This window comes from Trachurus trachurus, assembly GCF_905171665.1.
Source record: "Trachurus trachurus genome assembly, chromosome: 15".
Classification (NCBI taxonomy): domain Eukaryota; kingdom Metazoa; phylum Chordata; class Actinopteri; order Carangiformes; family Carangidae; genus Trachurus; species Trachurus trachurus.
Genome location: NC_139906.1, coordinates 21,303,093 through 21,328,116, shown reverse-complemented (window position 1 = coordinate 21,328,116; position 25,024 = coordinate 21,303,093). Strand labels below are relative to the sequence as shown.

The following is a 25,024-nucleotide window of genomic DNA, read 5'->3' as shown; positions in this document are numbered from 1 at the left end:
GCACTGACTCAGAAGACTTTTTAACTCATGTTTTATTAAAAATATTTTAATGCTCTCGTCAGTAAAAAGTGTATTAAAAATGAATGCAAGGAATGAGACAGTGTTGCTGTAGCAGAGGGAAGCAGGTAGACAAATAATTCACTTATGACAGCAGTACTTTAAAGAGGGGGGAAAAATTGCAAAGTTGTATATTTTGTTTTAATAAAACTCTTTTCTTGTGTTGCATTATTCAACTCACATCTTCTGTTATCACAAAAATACAACCAAGAAATGACAACGGCTTCATTTATTCTCTGTTCAACAAGTAATGCTATCATACTCATGCACATCTGTTGCATAACAAAAACTCCTAGGCACTTGGTGAAAATTCTCTGGTAATATTTTACAGTACCTCTAGCTGGACTATATACAATTATAAATCTTTTATCTAAATTGAAAAAGTATATATACAGCGTTATGTGTATATAGCGATATACATACACAGACGCACTCAGTTTCTGACACTCCAGAGCTGGGAATACATGCACAACTTAGGTAAATCTTGACTTAGACACACACACACACACTCTCACTCTCTCTCTCACGCACACATTCACACAAAGAGGAGCCACAGTTCCCTTTGCTGTGAATACTGAGGGATCATGGCTGCGTAAGGAAATGTTTCGCCACAGTAGGACTCTAGTTGAGATTGTCAAAAGGTTCAGGCCTGATAAGGTGAGGTAACAGGAAATATAAATCCTCCTTTCATAGTGCAATTAAAAGATAAGATTATCATTTCAAGTCAAACGAGAGGAAACTCGTTGAGAACAAAATAAATGGAAAAAAAAAAAAAAATCATCCAGGCCTCTTAATCTTTAAAAATCCAAGTATTTGATCTACATCACAAACAAGGGTTTATGTTTTAAAATTAATCCTCTTCAACGGTATCTGCTCCCATTGAGTGAAAGCATGAAAATATTCCTCTTAGAGATTTAAACATAATTTGGAAGTTTATACAAAAATTGTACAAATTCACTGATTTCCATCCAAAGGCCAAAAAGAAAACACAAAGTAAAGTATATAAAGACTAGACCTAGAGTCATAAATAAATGTTGAATAAAACAGCTTATTGTCTTTTTTTTTGTTTGTTTTTTTTAAACACAGTTTTGGTATATCTGAGTAACCTGTGGGTCTCTGCGTCCCATTCCAAAAACATAAATATTATAGCTACCACACTGTATAGCCTACCCGTACATAAACTGATCCATAAGATGGTATGGCAAATATACATGACAGTGTTCTATACAAGATTCCATACAACAGTGTACTTAAATCACCTTAAATAAAGCTATTGCGTAGACAAAATTAAAAATTAAAAATACAAACAAGTAAATTGTCAACTCCACGTCCTTGTGGCTGTAGAAAGAGTTTGTATCAAGCTACTGAGACTGGGACAGAGACAAAGGTAAATGTTCAAATTACCCTGAGAACATGAACCCTCCATGATTTGATTCTCCTCAAAAGAAAACAAAAAAAAACAAAAACACTCTTAATTAAGACCTTAAAAAACTGAGGAGATTGGATATCATGATTTCCATTATTGTTTTGTTGTATTGCAACATTGTCTTTTTCCAGACAAGTTTTTTTTGTTTGTTGTTGTTTTTCATCCAGTGTGTGCGACATTCAAAGAGTTTTCACAGTTTGGCCTTCTCCACTCCATCAGATGTCGCTGCCGATGAAGCATCCACATTTCCTGGCTCACAAAGATCCGGCCGCAAAACCAGCAGCGAAACTCCGTGGCCACGTCCCTGCTCGGAGAGACCACTCCCACCACCTCGTACTTTTTCCTGCTCAACCTGCGAAACTTCATCTTCAAAACGAATCGCTCCTGTACAGAGTTATTGCCGGGCCCCGCCGAGTCGGGGTCGTCCGTGGGCTCATTAGTCTCGGGGCCCTCGCTGTTAGCGGCCGAGAGAGCCTTCAGAGTCCTGCGGGACAGCGTGACCTTCTGCACCTCCCCTCTGTACCTGTTCACCACCTCCATGATCCTGGCCACCTCGGGGATGTCGGCATCTGGATGATTTAGCACCACGACGGGCTGGTCTCCTGCTGGACGCTTCACCAGCTGAGAGGGATTTATGGCTACTAGCTTCAGGGTCCTCTCCTGGCTTTTTGGGGCCGGTTGCCACCGACGCCCGGAGGCTGGCGAGGGCTCCTGTTGGATGGCTTCCCCCACGGGCAAAGGGTTGCTGCTCGGGAGAGCGTCTGCAGGCACTTCTGTCTCTTGTTGCTCCACACAGAGAGCAACATTTGCATCTTCCAGATTCACCTTACCTGTAAGATAAAAAAAAAAAAAGGTTAAAATACTTATTTCAAGGTGATTTATAAACATATAGGTTCTCAAAGTGTGACATTTAACCCTCCTGTTGTCCTTCTGAGTCAAATCTGTTCCCTTCCTCCATCCTTCCTTCTTTCCTTCCTTTCTCCCTTCCACAATCCTTTTTCCCTTCGTCCTTACTCCTTCTTCCTTCCTCTTTTGATCCAATTGACCCTCCAGCTTTCTTTCCTTCTTTTTCCCCTTCCTTCTTTTCTCCTTGAACAAATCTGTTCCCTCACTCCATCTTTCTTTCCTTCCTTTTTCCCTTTCCTTCTTTCCACAATCCATTTTCCCTCCCTCCCTTCCTTTTTTCCTTCCTTCCTTCCCTTCATCCTTACTTCTTCCTTCCTTTTTGACCCAATGGACCTAATCTGTTCCCTCCCTCCATCTATCTTTCCTTCCCTCTTTCCTCCCATCTTTCCCTTCGTCCTTCCTGCCTTCCTTCCTTCCTTCCTTCCTTCCTTGACCCAGGTGGACAACAGGAGGGTTAAAAAAAAAAATGTTAAAATGCATGAAGTAGGCTACCACTGCTTATTAAAACTTTAACCATAAAGTCTGTGTAGAAACTGTAATTTGCACTCTTACCCTGTGGTGTAATAACAGGTTGGGAAACAGACTGTGTGTAACTGCAATGAGGAGCCGCTGCAGCAGCTGCTGAGCTCCTCTCACTGTCAGACACATGGTGGTCCATTCCGCCGCCGCGGTCGCCGCCTGATGTTTGCGGCAGCGCTACGTTCTCGGGGGACATCTCCACTTCACCCGTCGTCGAGGTGGACCGTCCCGTCTCAGCAGCTGAACTTCCCTCGTCGGCCTCCGTTTCTGCAAACTGCTGCGACTTCTCCGAGTCATCTCGCGTTTCTTGGTGGCTCGACGGCGGGCCTTCCAGCATGCCAGCCTCATTTTCAGCCATATTTTTAGACCCCGACGGCCTCGCGGCGGCACAACTGGGGATGAGTTCTTCTCCTGGGTTCGATTGCAGATTTCCTTCGGCGGGATCACACGCGTCGGTCTTGGAAGCTTTGGTCCATTTCTTCTGCTGAGCCTCCGTGAGCGGCACATCATGAAGAAGCTGCGCTGTCGTCTCCACTGTTGTGTGAGGACAGTCGTCCATGGCACCGGCTCCTGATGGAGACAAAGAGCTTTGGGACACCCACTGCTTCTCCTTCACGGGATTCTTCTTCAGCACTATCTTTAAGGGTTGTCCTGATGGTCTTTTATCTGCTCTCTTGGGCGCTGCCTTTCTTTTCCGTCTTCTTTTCGGTCTTTTAATTTTTGGTGGGACCCTATGAACGGGTGTCTGCTCTGCACTCTCGTTCGTCAGCTTCAGCTCACTGGAGATATCAATCACGTCTTGGTGCATGGGTTCTTGGTGTTTTTTAGCATCTTCCTCAGTGTCTTCAGTCTTTAATTCCTGATTCTCTCTGTTTTCTTGCATCTGAGTGCACTCCGATGCCTCAGCCTGGGCCGACACCAAGATGTCATTATGTAGTTTGGTTTCGGTCTGTGGGGAAGGCATATGATCATTTACACTGGACTGACACCCGTTCTGGTCGACCACACTCCGGGCATCATCGGCGCCACCTTCAGGGGGCGCCGTGGTGTCTTTCTCCGACGAGGTCATCCTCCTCAACCTTTTGGCGTAAGCGGCACCGTGCTGAGCTACGGTGATCTTGTTCTTGACCGTGAGGACGGTGAGATCCGACGAGTCCGACATGATGCCGTTCTCTGACTTTGGGTGAAGATTCACATCTTGAGGGACATTCGACAAAACAGTCTTTAGAGCCTTGGTCCATTTCTCCTCGCCACTTTCCCCGGCGACAGATTTCATCAAAAACTGTTGAGTCTCCTCTAGTGTTGTTTGTGGATCTGACAGATGGCAGTATTTATCCAGGAATTCTCTCCCTGGCAGAGACAGGCAGTCCTGTGTCAGCCAGCACATTTCCCTAACTGCACTTCTTGTTAATCTAGGCTTCATTTTTGGGATGGGATCTTTTGGTTTCATTGCTATGGAATGAAGCTCCTTCTTCTTCTTCCTCTGATTACCATTCTGGCAAACATGGACAGCTTTAACGTGCTTAGTAATCAACCATTTCTGAGATGCCTCGTAGCCACAGAGCTGACAACGTAAAGTCTGAGTGGTTGTTTTGGGCCCAAACTGTTTCTTGTCCTTCGTGGGCAGCAATAGATCAGCATTAGCTCCTTCCGGGCTTAAACCGTGCACACACATGTGTTCTAAAAATACCTCCACATCACCCGTGGAGAATCTCTGACAAGTTTCACATGAGTATTTGCCATTTTTGCAGTGATACTTTGTCAGGTGTGCCCTGAACTCAGGCCATGTGCGCTGAACGCTGTCTTTACAAATTATGCAACTAGAAAAAGTGTCCTTGTGGGTTAACAGATGAACCTGTAGACAGGAGAAGTCATGTGTGTTAAAAGAACACATGTGACAGGGGAAGACTGGTGGGCTCCCCCTGTGGTTTTCCTCAAAGTGTCTCACCAAGTCTTTGGGACCGTATTCCAGGTTGTCCCTGCATTGAGAGCATGTGAACTGAAGTGTATTCCTGCCGTCATTTGTCCTGTGCTCACTCTGTTGTGCTTTCCGGGGGGTCCTCTTTGATGAAGGCCACACTTTAGTCTGCTCCCATTCTCCTGCTATCTTCTTTGGTCCACGCTTATCTTTACTTTGCATAGTTGGGGGCTGAACGGCGGCCTTCCTGAGGTGGAGCCGTTTGTGCCAGTTTCTAGTCCTCTTGTTAAAACACAGTTGATTATCTCCAGCGGAGGTAGCTGCAGAGGAATCCATTGAATCCATGGTTTTTCCAGCTTTCTGAAAGTGCAGGGGGGGAAAAACACACACATCTAAAAAATAATGCAGCTTCAAGATGAATGTAACAACTCAACGAGTGTGTTTCATTCACTTTTGTTCATGAAAAGCTTTGAACAGACCCAGCATGTTCTGTGTGCTGGACTGTAGTTACACGCTGAACCCACACACACAGTCCCAGTCTGATGCCATTTTACTCCAGGTCCACCTGTTGCTGGCTGCACACCAACCTGCCTTTGCATAGGTAATAATGTACCACACCAACAACATGTAGACAACAAGGAACTTGGATTCTTATCAGCAACCAGGTGCAGGAAACTACACTAAACTCACCTGCTCACACTGGACAAACTTCATACTCTGCTTATAACACTATTCAACACGCTGTGATGAAGGAACGACTTTAAACCAACAATAAACAGACGTATGCACAGATAAACAGAGCAGAAAGATGCTGGCTGTGACTTTTTTTAGCAGCGGGATAATCGGCGAGTCGTGCGGCCATTGTGTAGTTTGATTTGACCACAACAAAGTGATGAGACTGCCTTTGTAAGAGACGCCTCGGGAACAGCAAAGTTCAGACCGAACTCTCCCGCTGAGATCCCGTTAAAGCTCCGTTTAGCTTCGCGTGAAAATACGCGTGGTTACCTAGTAACCGAGCTAACGGCTGTTACGTTTACTGAAATAACGTTTGAGTGATTTGAATTAACGTGACGCACAAGAGCTTAGAAAAGACGGAATAACTTGGAGAATAAAAAGCGAAGCGACAAAGTTACACCGGAGCTACTTTTTAACATTGCATCGAGTTCTTACTGCACCTGAACGCACCAGGCGTTGTAGATAAATAACACAGTCGTAGTTTTTAATGTAGTTGTCTCGGTTTTTTACCTTTTCTTTTGTGGAGAGCTTGACAGCTCAGCGAGTGGCAGCCATGATGGTCTCATCCGGGGATTACAGCCTGTGAGCTCCTTTAGCCTGTAGCTGGTGCCTGCACACACACACAGAGACACACACAGACACACACATGCAGGCACTGAGCCTCTCGACTCGGCCTGCAGCCACTCCGACCCGTCTTTATGCAAACACATACATTACAATATGAATGTAATGGATGACGAAGACCATTAACAGCATAAAGTACACTGTCAGCGCAATGTAAACGACACCAAGCGCTGCAATGTTACATCTCAATTCAGTTTTGGTAGGCCTACAACAAAGACTGTCTACTACCAGCTGGTAACTGTCTTTCAGATTAACAGTTTGGGTCAGTGTGGACTGATGGTCAACAATGTAACAGGCACAAAAAGGCCACAGCAGTAATCTACAGGCTAGCCAACACCCAAGTGAACTGGCTTGTCTCATATCAAAATGTTAATATTAGGCTACTATTTTAGTAATATAAAATAATATATAACTTAAATAATGTGCAGAATTAATAAGATTTGGTGGCTAAAGCCTTAAAGGCTCCTGCATCACACAAAGGAAATGAACTTGTTTGAGTGTGTAGAACAATAACTGAACACAGAGAGAAAAATGTGAACCTTCAGTGTGACATTCCTCTGCTTTTTGTATTAAAGTAGCTATGAGTGCTTTAGTATTATTAAACAGGGGTAAACGGCCCGTGGGCCAAAGTCGGCCTGCCAGATAGGGTCCGGCCTGCAGGATGAATTTGTCAAGTGTGAAAATTACGAAGACAGAAGAGGCATAAGGCTATTGTTGAAATTGCACATATAGGCCTAATTGTTATTGAGAAATTTCAGGTTGTTCATAATGTTTTGTGAAAGGATAGTTCTGTAAACATCTTAATATTAGGCTACCTATACTTCTTTCCACTAAAACAAAGAGAAAAATGTAGAATTTTCATATTATAATGCTATAATTTTACTTGTCTGGCCCACTTGCGATCAAATTGTGCTGTATGTGGCCCCTGAACTAAAATGAGTTTGACACCCCCGGTATAAAACACTCAGAACTTTACAAAGATTAGCCACAGAATATGAAGCAATGACAGTTTTTCTTAGGGTGTTAGGCCTCAGCCTGTCCCATCTAGTGATACCACTCCTCCAGAGATGATGGTAAGTGACTGCCCTCAGGTTAACAAGAGAGGCTGATGTAGTAAACAGTGAGGAGGCTGTAAACCTCTTTCATGCTGCTGCTTTAAATATCTGCTGTCATTTGGGACCTGTCGTCCTGCCACCAAACATTTTCTCTGGGCAGACTGGGTGTGAAATCACCATCTAAAGCGAAACAAACCGAAACCAAAATTATTCAAGTTTTGTTAGTCTGAGGTGAGGTGTTTGGTTATGATTGGGTGGTGAGCCCATTCCCATAACACACGCACAGCATGATCTCATGCACACCCTGACTGACAGGTAGCCTACAGAGGATGTTTTAACAGTCCACAGGTCAACTGATGCAGTATGATATCCGACTATGGCCACACAGCACATTTCCTTGCTTATTATGACATAAGTGGACACCTCAAAAATCTATATTACACAATAACAAACTTGAAAAGCTAATAATCTATGGGCAGACTGAGGTAGGATATAAGTGATTTTGAATGAGGAAAAGGTCTCTTTTTAATAACGAGTTTTATTTTCTATGCTCAGTTGTAGGCTACCTGTGCCCTATTAATCCAAGCAAGTAAAGTAAATGATGTAAAACTCATATGCTACAGAACATATGGTAAGTAAAGCTGCAGCTCACTTCTGCTGTGATAGAGAGAGGCAGGATGCCCTTTGTGTCTGTCCAGCAGTTCACAAACACACACAATGAAGTGCTGCTCCCCATAGTTCAATAACAGTCATAAAAATAGCTGCCTGCATGGGCTTGAGTTCAGTAAATGTGAGACACTTTATTACATCCAGATTCTCGGGTGTATATCATGAAGCATGTCATTTTCATATTTAACCTCACGTCATATTTCATTGATCAAAGTATTATTCCCACTACTGTCCTCATCTACTGTCCTCATCCACATGTTGCCAATAGATGGACTCAGCAGGCTTTCTATTAAATCATATGCATCTTATATGGGCAGAATAACTGTTGTGCTGCCAACAATTTGCAGAACCACCCTAACACTAAGACAGGATAAAGATGAGCATTTGAGTTGCCAAGGAACCAGGGATGTTCTGCAGAAAAATCAATGATTTAAACTTAGACACCAGATGACTCATTCAAGATCTTCGGCATCACAAACACTCGCTTGCAAAGATAAGGTTCCTTCTGCAAACACTCAGGAATCATTACACGCCAGTCCAATGTAATATCAATAACTGAGTCAGAGCGTTGAAGTCTTCTCCTTTGGTATTTCTGCTGGACTGTTCACAGAGAGAACAGCAGTGGGTTGTTCACGCTCCTCCTGAGCAAGTCAATGGCTGTCTGCTACTCCCCTGAGAAGGACCACACCACATCAGGGAGAACAAAAGCAAAGAAAGGACAGCGTTCCCTCCACCCGGGACACCTCTGCTCTCCTCTGGGAGACGGTTTCAATCCATTTAGAGCAAGACAACCCACCACTTCAACAGCTTGTACCACAGAGCAGATAGAATTACCAATCCAATCCTCTTAAGACTCACCCCCTGCCAGCCACCACAGCCACAACCTCTGGACTGCTCTGCCTTTATTATTTAAGCACAACATGGAACAACTATGACGTCTTATTCAGTAGATCGTCACTGTCCAAACAAACATCAATAAACATAAAAAAGAGCATAATTTATAGTCAATAACAATAAATGTCTGTATAAAGTGGCATTGAGTAACCCAAAACTACATTTATTTTACTTTAAAGGTTTCAATAGAGTTCATTTTCTTGAGATACAACATCATCCCCTATAGCTGCAACCACACCATATAAACTCTAAGCTACTGAATATTGTAGGCTATTGCTTTATTCCTTTATGACATATAAAAATACTGGTAGCTGTCATTACCAAATTGAGTTGTTGGGGATGACATGGAGTAGCATATCAGATCAAAGTCCTTTTTCTCTTGAAGGACAGGGAAGCCATTGTGTAACGTTTGATGTTGCTTTAACCTACGTATTTGGGTCAAATTGAATTGTGCTACGCTGCTGGGGCAAACTGACCCATTTTGAATTTGAAATGACTCCGAGCATTTTGTCAACATTAAACATGCATGGCTTCTTTTCTGGGGAGAAGCATGTTTGAGAAAACATTTCACTAACTACAGACAAATACTGTTATTGTCGATGTCTTAGGACGGGGCCAGAGTCAGACTGAGCGGGTGAAACCAGACCCAGCGGGAAGGAAATGAACCAAAAAGAGGTGACGTTTCCATCACAGCAGTGTGAGGGTAACTCATATAGCCACATGCCTTGACTCACACACACACACGTATTTTCTCCCACTCATATATGAGTTTTGTGCTATATTTCATACATTTATGACATAATTCACGGGTAAGTTATGCATGTTATACACAGAAAGATTCACTTACTGTGTATGGGCTCAGGTGGATCGGTGTAAAAGACAAGAGACAAACAGTTTCAGTGACAAATTAGTTTCTCTGGATGTTATTAAATGATAACTGAGAATATCGGCAAAAATAAATAAAACCACACAAAAAAACAAGCAGACCATCTTTCTCAATCTACCTACAGTAGGTATATCTATCCATACGAACATAACAAAATCTGATTAATCTAATTTTCTCTTCTTACTTTTAAAGTGTGATCCTATTTATAATCATGAGTAGAAGATAATCTATGTTCAGTGCCTTACCACAGATTTTATTTCAAATCAAATGGCCCCAATTTAAACTGATTGACTGCATTGCGCCCAAATAAGAGTGTGCCTTAGGATCACTTTGTAACCTCCTATGTGTATTATCCTGTTTAGATCTCGACATGCAGCATGGCTGTGGCCTACTTTGTTTCAATATCCTATGTTGGGAGTTAAATATTATACATTTTAATAATCTTTTCTTCAATTTGATTCTCAGACTTTTTCACATCAAGGACCTAACCTGATGCCAACAGACCGTTACAGTGAAATAACATGAATATATATGAAGTCTGATCACATTCCCAATCAGCAGTAATTGTGTCCTCATTAAACTAAATCCCAGACCTCCATCAGTTAATTCTCCTTGCTGGGATATTGGGCCATAATCTTTCCATTCGCTGTTATTGGATATTGGCTGCATCTGGCTGCCAGAAGGCCGTGCAGCGATTGGATATTGACAGTTGTTATACTCACTTGTAATTGGCTGCGTCCTGTGTCAAGCTCAGCCCGAGCAATGAAAGGGTGCCTTCAGGTGCAACTCGGAAAATTATCGCTCACCTCAGAAATTCACTCTAACACTACTTATTGTCTATTTAAAACGGCCTGGTAGGCATACAAAGCCGTTAATTTACGTAGTTTATAATCGTGCAGCGAATTGAGTCTGTATGCAGTGCTTTTTTTGTTTTTACTTTCTATGAAATCGCCATAAAATGTCATCCTTTGACCGAACGCAGCTTTGTATTAAAAAAGCTTTGAAAACATATGTAGAGCTATTTATCCCTCCGGCTGTGTGCTGTTCACCACTCTGGCTTTTCTCGGTCTCATTTCTCCGCCTCTTTCTCACCCACAGGCCTCGTTGTTCACGCGCTCAAAACTTGCCGTGATTGTTTCCGATAGCACTTGAATGCAACAGTAGCGTTTGCTGAACTCGTGCTGAGCTGAGCCTACAACACTACAACAATGAGTGAGGGGAAGCATGTTCGGATAGTCTGAGTTGAAGTTTACTTCAGTGAAACTACCCGAACAGTCGCTGTATGTGCTCTTTGGGTGAGTCTCATCTTTCAAACCGCCAACTTTAACAGGTTTTACAATAATCGACAGGCGATCGATCACAGTAGCCTACCGAGTCTTGATCCGCTACCGTGAACTGTAGTTATGTGGATGTTGCATGACACTGTGTCGAGGTATGTGTGTGTCATTGTGTCTTTTCCACCTTCAGCATGAGCTGGTTGTATTTGCCTGCCACAGGTTTCCAAAGCGCCGTGTTCAATGGAGCTGGAGGACCAATGGTGGAGAGGACAACTGGCTGCAGACATATACCAGTCGCTACGCTTCAAAGTGAGTGGGACACAATGACCTGTGTGATGGCTGCCAAAACAGACGTGGAAAAAGTTACAATGAGTTCAATGTTTATAATAGGACATCATCAAAAAAAAAATCTTATTTCATTTTTCTTGTGTCAGTTTTTCTGTTTTTAGGGCCACTACAATGTTCAGTTAAAAGGGCAGTAACAAAAATAATTTGTGTCAGTGTTCTGTAGGCTACCTTGTTCTTTTCTTTTCTTTTTTTGCAAATCTGTGTCTGTGTGTCAGAAGGGAAACTTTAAAGGGTGATAAAAGAAATAAAAAATATTCTCATGTTGGCTATTTTTCAAATGAATGCATATAAACATTTTAAATAAAGGATCCTTTAAATTTGTAACTGTCCCTGCAGTAGGCTATAGGCTATAATAGAAAAGGAGTTTGCAACTAAACTTGGCATTGCTCGCTGGGCAGAGCTTCATTATGGAGATAATGCCTCAGAATTATGTGAGGCAGATTCTAAGTATTTCTATAGTGCAGTTTTCTACGAGGCTACATATTCTATCAATATGGTCCAATATTGGCCAAGAAAATCGATCAGTTTAGCTCTAATTTGTGTGTTTGTATTCAACGTGTTGTATTATGTGTGGTGCATATTTACTTTTATAAGAGATTGTAACTAATCTAGACTTAAATGAGTATAAAGTGTGCTCTGAGATCTCAACTACAGTGTGTTCTCTGACAGGAGCTCATGTTGCCATCCTACAAAGGCCAGTCCCCTCAGCTGAATTTGAGACGATACTTTGCGGACCTCATCGCCATCGTAAGCAACCGCTTCAGACTGTGTCCTGCAGCCAGACACCTGGCCGTCTACCTGCTGGACCTCTTCATGGACCGATACGATGTCACAATGCAGCAGCTTCACATCGTCTCGCTCTCATGTCTTCTGTTAGCCAGTAAGTGTGTCACCGACATCACACCCCAGTGTCTGACCTTTGATGTGTTGTGACCCTCCAGTGTTCCCTTCTGCAGGTAAATTCGAGGAAAGGGAAGATCGGGTTCCAAAGCTGGAGCTCCTGAACAACCTGGGCTGCATGAGCTCCATGAACCTGGTCCTGACTAAGCAGGGTTTGTTACACATGGAGCTGCTCCTGCTTGAAACCTTTCAGTGGAACCTGTACCTCCCCACAGCCGCCCATTTCATAGAGTACTACCTGTCTATAGCTGTGCACGAGGGAGACCTCCATGACGGCTGGCCTATGACCAGCCTGGAGAAAACTAAACTATACATGGCCAAATATGCAGATTATTTCCTGGAAGTTTCCCTGCAAGGTAATTTATAATTTTTATGACATTTAAGCCCTAGTTGTAGTATTTAGTAAAGCAGTTCAACTGAGTCAGTTAGAGAAAAGTTAATTGAAAATAGGCCTATATGTTCAACTGTCACCCTCCATATCTCTGAAATGAAATCACACAGCTTAGTGATACACCGCTGTACAATGAAGTGAAAATACAGTCAAAAAAACTCCCAGCGCCAACTAGAGCGGATAGACAAATTTATTAACAAAGGTTAAAAACAGCAAAAATACAGAGGTTTACTTTTTTATATAGGAGTTTTATTTCAGAAAATATAGAAGAGCAAAAGCAAAATGCAAGAGCAATGCAGTGTATTGAAAAACTGTGGAGTGGGAGGCTACTGCTCTCTGATACACTAGTTAGCTTTAGCAGAACTTCAGCTAGGTTTTTATGTTCTGTCATGTTTGGATTTATGTGGTTGGAATAACCACCTGAATTAGCAAGATGTAGATTCATAAAAAATGATACATTTTCAGCTACAGAAAAGAGCAATGAGTAGGCTACATTAAGTTTTTGCCTCAACTAAAGCTAGCCAATGCTATGTCACCAACTAGCTTTAGCAGCCTTCCTGGAGCTGTCCAGTTGTCTTTTTCTCTGCAGCAGAGAGGCAACGAGAGCAACAGCTGCTTCAACAACCCACAAATCACTAAACCAGAGTAAAGTTACTAGAGTCTGGGCAGCAACACAAAGCAAAAATCCACCGGCTCCACAGCCAGAATGCACTTACTGCCATTTGTTTTAGTTTTAGCTCCGTTTTGTAGTTACAGAAAATGTAATATGCTGTTTTCATGAAACCTTTTATGGTCTAATAATATTTTATATGGTAAAAAGTCAGATTCTGGCGTGAGCCTCAAGCCTACACACTAAAAAGTTATTGCATTTTTTTTACTTTGTAGAAGAATACAGTTTCCTGCCTCATGTTCTCATGGATTGTGGATTTTTTTCTTCTTCTTCTTCTTCTTCCCTCAGATCATGTGTTTTTGTGTTTTGCCCCCTCACTGGTGGCCGCTGCGTGTGTGGCCGCCTCCCGCCTCATCCTCCACCTGTCCCCTACGTGGCCCCCCCGCCTGCAGCAACTCACAGGCTACACATGGGAGACCCTCGTACCGTGTGCTGAGAAGCTACTCGTGTATGTATCTGCGTTGATTAAAAAAAAAAAAAAAATTACAGTAGTCAACAACGTTAATCATAAAGAAGGAGTTGAACTTGATTGAGAGTGATGCAGATGGATGCTGACAGCTCCCAGTGTACATAGACACAGTTAGCACAGTGAAAAACAGGAGTAGAAGGAACCTGAACAGCTCATGGTACACACTTAACAAGATTTTCTTTTCTTTTTTTAAATTTATCTACAAAGCTTTAATTGGAAAAATGCCATCATAATATGATTATACTAATATAACAAGGAGGTAGACTAATATAAAAGATGCACCTTTTACATTACCTCCTTGTTACATTACCTCCTAATTACCTCCTGTTATATTAGTCTAATACTCCATTCTCAACTCGCTCAAGTAACTGGTTGACACTCAAAATTCCACAAACACTTCATTTGGAAGAACTGCTTTTAGTTTTTCTGCAGCATTCACCTGGAATAACTTACAACTAACATTAAAACTACAGACACTTGTGTCTCTGGGTCGGTTTAAAACTTATGATAACAAACTCTTTGCTCTCAGTGATTCTCGAGATTAAATAAAGGTTAAAAAAAAATGCAGTGCTGTGCTGAATGTTTTCATTAATCAACACTGCAATTCTGTCCTTTTTGCCAACACAGTGCACATGACAGTGATGTGAAAGAGGCCAACAAGCAGAAGTGCCAGCCGCCCGGCCAGCAACAGCAGCAGCAACAGCAGATGCTGTACCACAGTTCAGGCCAGACAGCCACTGTGGCCCAGTACCTGCACAGGCCAGGTGTTCAGTTCCCTCAGCAGGCTAACCACAGGCCTGCCTCATACCTCAGCCACTCCACCGGCAGCCTGCAGGCTCCCAACGGCCCCCAGCACGGCAGCACCCAGGCCATCACCGCCTCGCTGGATCCAAAGTCCAGCATCACCAACAGGGCTTACCAAGTCAGCATGCACTACACCTGCACTGCGCCGTGCTTTGACAGATGATGTCCTCACCTGTGGAGAGGGGGGGGGGGGGAAGAAAGAGGTGATGACCTGCTTCTCTTGAACACAACAGAATACACTGAAGGAAAAAAAGAGTGTTTTTAATTTGAAGAGACTTGAGGAGATTAGTACAGCACTTTGAACCATAAGATGTGCGCAATGTGCAATATGCATACTGTAATTTTCTGTGGAAAGCCTGTGTGAGTTTTTTTTTTTTTTTTCCCAAGATGTTTGAGATATGAGGAGTGAATGTATCTGTGCGCTGACTAAAGGCAGTGTTTGCACCACTGTACTGACTAGTGTTACTGTATAATTTAGCTACAGACCAAAAAGTCTTGTATTTAAGTAAGCCTAAGTACCTCAGAAGTATTGAACATTTTGAACTTGTGCCTGCAGTCTTTATGACCACTACTATGCTAAGTTTAAAGGGCAGTAACAAAAGGGATTTACATGGATTTGTGGTTGATGTAAAAAAGCACAGTTTGTGTCTGCTTTCTATACCTTGATTTTTTTTTTTTTCTTTGAGTGTCATTTGTAAGTCTAGGAGACTAGGAAGGAAAATACTCCTCTAGATGTCACGATTTGTTTGTGTAATTGTTGCTCTTCTGTACACAGAGGATTTCAGTCAGTGCTGTGCACTTCTATGATGATAGTTTTAAATAAAATACAAATCTGTGTTAGTTGAACTGAGATTAATTTCTCACTGTACTGTCTTTGTTTCATACGGTTCAGGATTTGAATATTATCTTATAATTCCATCCATTAGCCAAACTGCTTATCCATGAAGGGCTTCAGAGGCTGAAGCAATCCCAGCCGATGTAGGGCGAGGCCGCGAGGGCAGGCTACACCCTTCATTCTACTTATAGGCTACTACTGCAGTTCAGAGGGATATATACTTCAATTCAATTACATGTATATGATTGCTTTAATTACTGTGTAAGTTATTGTTATGCAGTGTATAGTCTGTTTTTGGTTCTTGGAATCCAGCTTCTTGTAAGTGGAAACTGGAATCACCACCACATGGTTGTTTGTCTCCACCCACCAGCCACGTTGAAGGAAATCTAGTCACAGTCTTCACTTCCTGAGTTACAATATGAGTGTTTGTGCAGAACATTATGATGTCACAGTGATGTTGACCTTCAACTATTTATTTAATTTATCAGCCGCTGCAGTAGAACAAAAGACACTCTTCCTCGGGTCCCTTAAATTTCATAAACAATACTTCAATGTATGAAAAACAGATGCAACAATTCACATTCATAGCATTCTTACTCAAAGATGACACATAACACAACCCCATGTCTTACAACAACCAACACAAAAGTAATACATACAAAAGCTCTGTAATTTCTTTTTTTTTTTTTGCTAAATGGAAAGGAACCGTTTAACAGTTCAATGACAAAGAAAAAGATAAACAAAAAATAAAAAAATTATACAAACATAGCACCTGTGTCCTTTTCCATTTCAGAGAACTTAACATTGTTATACACAAGAATCTCATAATATTCATACTGTGCTCTTCTTTATTGTGTAAATAAGTACATCTAACATCAATATCTTAACATTTTAAAGCATATTGTACTATTTTCTGATCCAAACAACAATTGCTCAATATGTAACTATTCTCTGTTTTGCACTGGTGGCAATAGAAATAATGATGAATAATGATGTAAAATAATCAAGCATTTGTGGGGTTTTAGCTGATTACGCCTGATAAAGCAAACCAGCAAGTAGTGTTACCTTTTTTTTTTTTACATTTAGCCAAGCCAGGCAATTATTCATTGTGCTGAATCTTGTTCGATATGGGCAGTGGAGAGCAATTCATGCTGCTTTATTTTTTGCTGCCATATGGCAAGGCAAGGCAATTTTATTTGTATAGCCCATTTTTACAAACAGTTTGTCTCAAAGGGCTTTACATGGCATCACAACAACATCCTCTGCCCTTAGACCCCTCACATCAACTGAGGAAAAACTCCATAGAAAACCCTTTTAACATATGGACATGGAAAATCTCTTTATTCTATTGTTATAAACATTGAGGTTAAATAGGGTCATAATTAGTGTATGTCTATGAGTATGAGGTCACAGCCCTTTAATGTATTTTCTTTATATATAGTAAATAGTTCTTTATATAAGATGCTTATTTCCGTCTTTACAAGTTGAAATGATCCCACTGGACTGGCTCATTTCTTCTCATCAATCTTAATTAATTAAACAAAAGGGTGTTTCTGCCTATTGATTACGTAAAAGAGCATTTTGACATAGTGCTTTTGTTGCATTTACTTCAGTTAAGCATCTGGCCTGCTACCTCTCCCACCACTCAAACACAGAGGGCTCCAAGCATATTGTTGACTCACAGACCAGCGAGTCACAAAAAATACCCTGCCCTGCCCTGTCAACTGATTTACTTATCATCAGTGTTCACAACAGCAGCAGACATAGCAGAACCAGCCGACTATATTTTATTGAAATAACAGACCCTCGTGTGTCCTGCATGGTCCTGATGACTTAATGTTTCTGACACGACGGACACAAAACGTCCCCACTGCAGTGGCATGGAGGCCAGAGGCAATTTTGGATCTGACGTATTTGCTGGTTTTCGACTCAGCAGTGAGAACAGCAAGTTAATAAAAACTGCAGCAACATGCCAATCAACATGGTGAAACTAAGGGTGCCCAAGAGGTTGAGGTGTTGACCACAATCTGCAACATTCCGTGCACATCTTTATTGCATGTCATTCCCCGTTTGACTTTTACTTTGTTTTCTGTCATTTTTTTATTCGATGAAAAGTGCAAACTGTCCAAAAATAGTGAAAGGAGAGAATAAGCTGAAATGGGGGGGGGGGGGGGGGGGGGACTGTATAAATGTGGAACTGAAGCATCAGAATAGCTGCTCCAACTGTTTTACTCTTTGAGATACTTTGTTAAAAGGGGCTGAGAGCTCCTCGTGTCTTTTACTGGCAATATTCTTCCACATATCACATCAAATCACACATAATGATCTCAAAACTCAAAGTCAGATGGAGCAGATCATTTAATTAGTTGTCAAATATCAACATCTGAAACTAACATTTTGTACTAGGAACATCTGAAACTAACATTTTGTAATAAGAACATCTGAAACTAACATTTTGTATACCAAGAACATCTGAAACTAACATTTTGTAATAAGAACATCTGAAACTCCCATCAGAGACAACTCCGAGTCATGATTCAGTCAAATCTGGACACACAGACATGATAACACCACAGTAAATAAATATCCATTCATCTGCTTAGAAACCAGAGGAAGAAGAATCTCCTCAGTCTGTGATCGGTGACAGGTAGGTGTCAGATCATCCAATGGAACATAACAAATTTAAAATACCTAATTCAGTTCATTTTCATCTTTAAAGGGATAGTTCAACATTTTTTAGCAAATTGGCCCATTGCCACAATCCCTATAGTCATAGCAGTAGGTTTGTTACCTTTATTTGTCAGTGTAAGCTATTTTTAGAACGGCTGAGAAATCCCATCTGCTTCCAGCAGCTTGCGGCTCGGCTTGGCCATTCTAAAAATAGCTTGCAACGACAACTAAAGGTAACAAACCTACTCCTAAAACTATACGGATTATGGCAATGGCCCAATTTGCCAAAATGTTGAACTATCCCTTTAAGGCAATATATTTCCTATTTGTTGAAAAAGTTCTCTAAAATCGAACAGTTCTGTGATTATTAGATCGCTGCTGCAGATCGCTGCATGTCGCCCACAGCAGATCTGATGTAAAACCGACCTGACAGTTTAACTTATTTGACTGACAACTGACAAACAGTTGGTGCTGAGGAGGGGAGATGGGTCAGTGTATTCGATTGAGCTGCATTTGAAGTCAATACTGAGTGAAGTTTTGAATTCATTAAATATGTCTCTGCACACATTCTTTTATAATGTGCCGCCTCATTTTAATTTGTCACCATAACAGTTACTTGTTGCTGGGTGTACGGTAGAAGCAATCTGCTCTGTTTCTATGGTGGATACTGATCCCCCCCACCCACAACACAGCCGCCCATTACTGATTGTCTGTACTGTCTGTGATCTGTGATCTCCCTGTGTGTCGTTCACACAGTACGCACAGTGATCCATCATGAACAGCCTACGCCTGGTGACGAGCCCGGTGACGAACCACAGACGTACTGCAGAGGGCAGTATGTGTCCCATCTCTGTGGCTGCACAGCTAATGTATGCAGGAAGATAAGCTCTGACACTAAACTCAGTAATGTCATAGAGCATTTGAGCAGTGAGAGTGTTCAATGTGTCTCATGTATTCAGAATATAGCATCATAAAAATCACTTAAATAAGTTTGTTTGTTCTTTGGTAGCCAAAGAAATGCCCACTTTAATAAACCGGACTGGCTGGCTGGTCAAATCTAGGGAAGGAATAAACTAAATATTTATTCTCATGCATCAAAACTGTTCCTGCGTGGTGAACCACATGTCTCCACTGTCCTGGACATCAGAGACAACTTTAGACACAAAGTTACATAAACCCCAAATGACTTTGTTTTCCTTCCACTTCAACTTTTTGTTTATCCACCTCTGACTCTGGATTTGTGATTAACTCAGGGTCAGGGTCTTGATGGACCCTAATTAAAGTCAGTTTCCTGTTATAAAACAATGTGGTCTATAGTCCCAGTAAACCTCCGATGCAGTCCTGATTCTTATATGTCATGATGTGGCAGACTTACTAAAATAGCATTTCCGTTCTGGGAATATAAAATGCAGAGCTTCCTGTGGAGGAGGAAGCAGACTGATGAATATAGTGATGAGGACCGAAGTTGTCTTGCTGCTTCCCCCTCCCAAACACTGTGGGTATCGGCTCAGTAGCCAAACAAGTACGTGGACTGAGATTTATGAAGTCATCTAATTTGTTGACCTAGTCCTCCTGTGGAGCAGCTGCTAAGACACACACCTTTCAGAACACATGGTGGTTCTGTGTTAATCGTTGTCAGTAAAGAGGTCAGTGTGTAGTCAGGGTGATAACTACGAGGCAGCATGGGAAACTCCAAATCTCAAAACCATATGAGCTTTTTCTTTTTCTTTTTTTTTTTTTACATTTCCAGACACAGTTCAGGATAAAAAAAAAAGAGGAAGTTGAATGGTTTTCACAGGTTCTTCTTGGTTGTTGAAACACTTTATGTGAAAAAAAACCCACCACCCACCCATCCATCTGTTACACTATAAAGGAGCAGAATGTTTTCCACTTTTCGATGATGATCAGTGTGACGTCAGGCTGACCTCTGAAAGGAACTTGAGTGGTTTGTCTTGGTGCCAGCGGTGTCAGCAAAAACAACAGAAACCTGGCACCAGCAGTAGACCATCAAGTCAGAGAAGAAAAGTAGAATAGAAACTTTGGTAATACTAGACTCACCACCCGGCATGTTGCCCCCAGGTTATTTAGAGTCATTTAAAATACTATTTGTGTGAAATTTTCAAAATAAAATCTTGAATAACGAACAACCACTGTCTCATGAGGTCACTGTGGTCACCTTTGACCTTTTGCCATCAGAATCTAATCAGTTCATCCTTGAGTTAAAGAGGAACTATGCAGGATTTTTATCTCAAATATGCTAAATTTTAACATTAATCAAACAGTTTAGGTGTAACTGTGATGGTTAAATCTTGTTACGAGGGAGAATGGAGGCTCTCTGCCTCCCATGTAGCGTCCATGTTTGGCCAAAAACCAACCTTATACACAAATATACACATCATAACTTGTATATGATATATAACATTATCCACTGCTTTACTGATTGCTTTTTTGCCGGCTTCACTGAAAACAAATGCACGCGGCCGGGAGGAGGGTTAGCAAAACCGGACCGGACTTGCATAGTTCCTCTTTAAATTGAATGCTAAGGCATGACCTTGAGGAGTGTTCACAAGACCAAAATCATATTTTGTGAGGTCACTATGATCTTGACCTTTAAATATTATTGTGACTTTCCTTGTCATGTGCAAAACAGGCAAAGACAAGTGAGAGTGAGACTGTGTGGCAGTGATGGGAAGAAGAAAAAGCTTGAGATCTGCATGAGCAGGGGACTGATGAGCTCGCCCTGGCACTGGATATTAGGACTGGAGGTGGATGGTGTGGAGGAGGAAGAGAGTGAGATAGAACTGTGAATGGATGAGGCATAAAGATAGTCTTCCTGACTGAACTCAGCTTCACAGACTAAAACAGAAGGGGATCTAAAATTGCCCCTCTGTGAACAACACAGATAAGGTAAGTGAAGATAAGTGGCCATTTATAGAGACTATGTGCTGAGAAGAGGAGGCACAGAGGTTGAGCTATCTGTAATGCAACACCACTAAAAGATGGACTGTGACTTGAGTTTGTCCATAGGTTCATAATGTAAATTGAACTATATAACACAAAGATATAATTAAAGATATTCTGTTCTAAAAAGACAGTAATTATGTGCGGTATTCACATAACTGTGACGGCGCAAGCCTGGATTTAGCTTTATCTTTTTTCATAACACTGCATCCAACCCCAAGAGGTTTAAAGTTAAACATTAGTGGTGAATTAGTGACCCGTGGTAGAGCTGTGTCTCTTTAACCAGACTGGGAGTGGGGCAGCAGTTGTGCTTTTTAACTGATTAAAAGTGAGGAAGCTAAGAGGATGAAGGCAGAGAAGCAGCAGAATAAATGGACTCGCATTTACACGGCACTTTTCTACACTTAACGACCACTCATAGTGCTTTACATGATTTATTTGTCACTTCCATCCATTGGCACACATATTTACACGGTGCTTTGCTAGGCACACCAATGATATACAGTATCAGAGGCAATCTGTGATTTAGTATCTTGCACAAGGACACTTCTACATGTGGACAAGAGGAGCCGGGTTTGGACCATCGATCCTCTGATTAGAGAACAACCTACTCTACCTCGCAGTCACACAGTCGCCCGCATAATAATCAATGACAAAAATGTTTTGGTTGATTTTCCTCCTCAAATGAGCATAATGGTCAGAGAAAGCAATCTCCTAGACCTCAAACAGCAGATAAGTCTGATTTATCAAGCAGCTTCCTGAGAACCTCACCTTGTGTCTGTCTGTTCAAAAACCAAAGGGAGACTGGTGTGAGGACTGATCCACAGCTGACTTCTGTACATTACTGATACCAACACAGGTCTGCTATTTTGTCAGGGCTAAAATATGCTTTCTCTTGAAAAAAGCTAATAATAGAGATGATTAACAAGAAGATTTACGTCACTTTAACTGTAACAAATGGTGTTGATTATGTAATTTTGGCTGAAGGCATAAAACATACAGGTGTATCAGCAGGATTACACAAAGAGAAGCAAACTAGTAACTGATTATACCACACATACACATATATTTTATGTTTTTACACGGTTGCCCATAATGTCAGAATAATTTTATTTTCAGACACATTCCTCTTTTTATTTCCTATCATAAAGGTTAATTGTGGTTCAATTTTCATAATGATATGTTTGGAAGAGGCTGATCAATAAAGTTTTGAGAAGATATTCACTTTATCTGTAAAGAATAAATCACATTGTCACAATAATTTCATGAGAAGAAAAATATTTTATTCCAATTTAATGGGCATCGTGAATCCTGATTTGCAAAAACCTATCCATACAAAGTCTAATAAAAAAGAATCACTTATCACTGTACATCAGTAGACAGTGGGAGAATATCTTATATTGATAAATAAGTTTATTGTCATATGAATAAATTTGAAATATAATAATGAATTGTGAGAGATTATAGTGTCACCACTGCATATAATATAACGGGCAGATGATTGTGTTTTGGGCTCTGGAAACTTTAAAAGGGATGTTCCAAAAGAAAGAAGGCAGGTCAGCAGGTGCAGGAGTAAGTCCTCAAAAAGTTTTATAAAACAATCGGCAGCCTCACAGGAAGCTGCCGCCTGCTCTATCCCTCCTTGGTGACTGCTGACATCATAACTTTCACACACACCTGTTTCCCCTCTCCGGCGCTGAGACTGAGACAGACAACAAATGATACACAAAGCTACATATATATCAAAGCTGCAAACAAAGACTAACCACATCTTACAACCAATGTATTGAATAACTGAATCTGAAAAAACTTGGGAATGGATCTTTTCACAGAGATCATTTGAATAGTGTCATTCTTTCTTGTTTCAAAAATGTGTTTTGTAAAATCACATGCAGCGACATTGTCCTTTGACCTTTGACCTCAAATTCTAACCAGCCAAAATGAACATTTGTATTATTTTGAATAAAGTCCTCTTACTGAGATGTGCTGTTCACAAGAATGTGACCGTTAGTTAATTAGTTAGTTACTTCGTTGACAATGATGTTGGTGATGTTGGTTGGCAATATCTTGTTAACATTGTAATTCCATTTAAGAAGCTTTATCTTGTAATACCACGGGAAAGCACTGTACAGTTCACTGGTGTGATTTTAATGTAATAGTCTTACATGGGGCAGCTTAGTCACAGATTACACAGGGATCACATCAGGACTTCCCTCTCATTGTCTGCTGCAGGGACTGAAGCATCCTCGTCAGGCAAATGGTGAAAAATGACATTGTCCAGCATCTGAAGGAGAGTTAATAAGCAACTGCGTAGATAGAAATGATATATTGTGTTCAGAGTTTTGAAAATGTGATTTAAATGATCATTACATTACCTCAAGATCATTTTTCTAATTTTTGTAATCTATTTGGCCTCACAAGGCATGTGAGCCAGCATGAATACATCACTGAGGTCTCAGCTGTATATTCAGATGAGATTCTGATATATCACAATACAAAGCAACATACTGTTTGTGACCACCATGGTCATAAAAACTTTTGCAGCTATAATTTACATGTAACGTGATCAGAACCCACCATATTTTACATGACAGACGCGTCTCTGGCTGACTTTTTCCACTTCACTCCAGGTATTCATGAGGAAACTCTGCCTCAGACACCTGAACAAACAGTAAAACTCATCATACCATTTACGCACATTGTGATTCTGAAGCTTTGTCTATTTTTGAACATGTTTTTTTAGCTGCTTCTGGAGTCTGTCGCCCAATTTAGTGACATCAGTGGGTGAAACAGTGTCGGTTCAGATTGAGACACAGTGAGCATCATTGTCAGTTCTAAAATAGTGTGCTCAGTGTTCCTGTGTTATAGCGAGGTGCTGAAAGGAGGGTGGTAGGTGACATTAAGCTCAGCTATGCGCAAGGCAAGCTGCTACATCTCCATGCCACAGTCCATATTAAGCATGTGTATTAATATATAGTGTTGTTATGTTGATTTTTGGTGATGTTATGGTGATTTTTATAATGGGCCCACTGCTTTAAATGACATAACGAATTGTGTTCAAGTCATGTCTGGAAAATTGACATGTTCCAATTTTAGTATATTTTCTGCAAAATAATAATAGGGGTAATATTGAAGGCAGAGGGATCGATGAAGATGATCCATGTGAAACGGAGAAGGCTGAGGTATTGTTGAGCTTTAAAGGATACTGCAGCACAGATCATTTACCAACAGAGCAAAGAGCAAACACTGAGGAAAAACTCAAATCATGTCCTTCCATAACCACCACTAACGCCAGACCTTCTGTTTTCTGACCCCTGACTAGATTCATTGATGCAAAAGTCAAAATGGGAAACTTTGAAATAGCTACTAAAAGTGGATATGATAAAGAATGGGGGCTATAGCACACTATCCAGATGCTGAATGAAATCATTGGCAGAGAAGTGTCTGTATGTCCTTTGACAGCTTTGCAGGTCAGAATCTGGCCAAACAAGCACTTCATCACATTGTCATCCTGTCTACCTGAAGAGCTCTTTACTGGCCCGAGAGCTCCAGGTTTGCTTTTACTCAGCGGTCACAGCTGAGTCAAATGCCACATTTTTCAACATCAGTGCTGCCAGACAGAATTATAGCCCTCTGTCATCTCCATCGATGAAGTGGACCGCTTGCTTTGTCAAAGGGAGGGGAGGGGGGGGACATGATGCCTCTTGGTGATTAAAAGCCAAGTTCTTCATTGACTTTGATGGGGTGAAGGGCGGCTGGACATGATTGAGTGTTTGCAGTGGGAGCAGTCAACGCACTTTAAGAGCTGAAGCTGAAGCGGATGAAGCAGCACTGAGATGCTTTACAAAGAGGGTGTATGTGGCATTGCATTGGAGACATTGTATCCGATACTCAGGGGGCGATCTGGCATCATTAGCCAAAGATGCTTTACTCAGGCCAATTAGTGAACTGGGACCAGAACTAATCCGGTTTGCGGCTGTCAATTAGCCTTTAGCATTGAGAAGAAAGAC

At 41.4% G+C, this 25,024-nt stretch overlaps 2 protein-coding genes across 3 annotated transcripts; one reads left to right on the top strand and one right to left on the bottom strand.

Annotated features, from left to right (window-relative positions):
• Nucleotides 1-309: 309 nt before the first annotated feature.
• znf518a (zinc finger protein 518A) lies at nt 310-6,171 on the bottom strand. Its single transcript, XM_083987934.1, has 3 exons — nt 6,072-6,171; nt 2,942-5,186; nt 310-2,313 (listed from the first exon to the last, which is right to left on the bottom strand). Exons 2-3 carry the CDS (start codon nt 5,169-5,171, stop codon nt 1,643-1,645), a joined length of 2,901 nt encoding a protein of 966 aa, XP_083844060.1. The 5' UTR covers nt 5,172-5,186; nt 6,072-6,171; the 3' UTR covers nt 310-1,642.
• Nucleotides 6,172-10,867: 4,696 nt separating this feature from the next.
• Nucleotides 10,868-14,737, top strand: ccnj (cyclin J). Of its 2 annotated transcripts, none has more exons than XM_083988746.1 (6): nt 10,868-10,984; nt 11,186-11,275; nt 11,984-12,194; nt 12,271-12,570; nt 13,564-13,723; nt 14,372-14,737. In XM_083988746.1, the coding sequence occupies exons 2-6, from the start codon at nt 11,207-11,209 to the stop codon at nt 14,709-14,711; spliced, it is 1,080 nt and encodes a 359-aa protein (XP_083844872.1). In that variant the 5' UTR covers nt 10,868-10,984; nt 11,186-11,206; the 3' UTR covers nt 14,712-14,737. The 2 variants fall into 2 exon arrangements, with proteins under 2 accessions (XP_083844872.1, XP_083844873.1); XM_083988747.1 differs by having other exon boundaries at nt 11,157-11,275.
• Nucleotides 14,738-25,024: the final 10,287 nt, after the last annotated feature.

Coding starts and splice junctions, on each gene's coding strand:
- ccnj (XM_083988746.1), top strand. CDS start 11,207: ATGGAGCTGGAGGACCAATGGTGGAGAGGACAACTGGCTGCAGACATA. Junction 11,276..11,983: donor ACCAGTCGCTACGCTTCAAA/GTGAGTGGGACA, acceptor GTTCTCTGACAG/GAGCTCATGTTGCCATCCTA. Junction 12,571..13,563: donor CCTGGAAGTTTCCCTGCAAG/GTAATTTATAAT, acceptor TTCTTCCCTCAG/ATCATGTGTTTTTGTGTTTT.
- znf518a (XM_083987934.1), bottom strand. CDS start 5,171: ATGGATTCAATGGATTCCTCTGCAGCTACCTCCGCTGGAGATAATCAA. Junction 2,314..2,941: donor ACCTGTTATTACACCACAGG/GTAAGAGTGCAA, acceptor TTTATCTTACAG/GTAAGGTGAATCTGGAAGAT.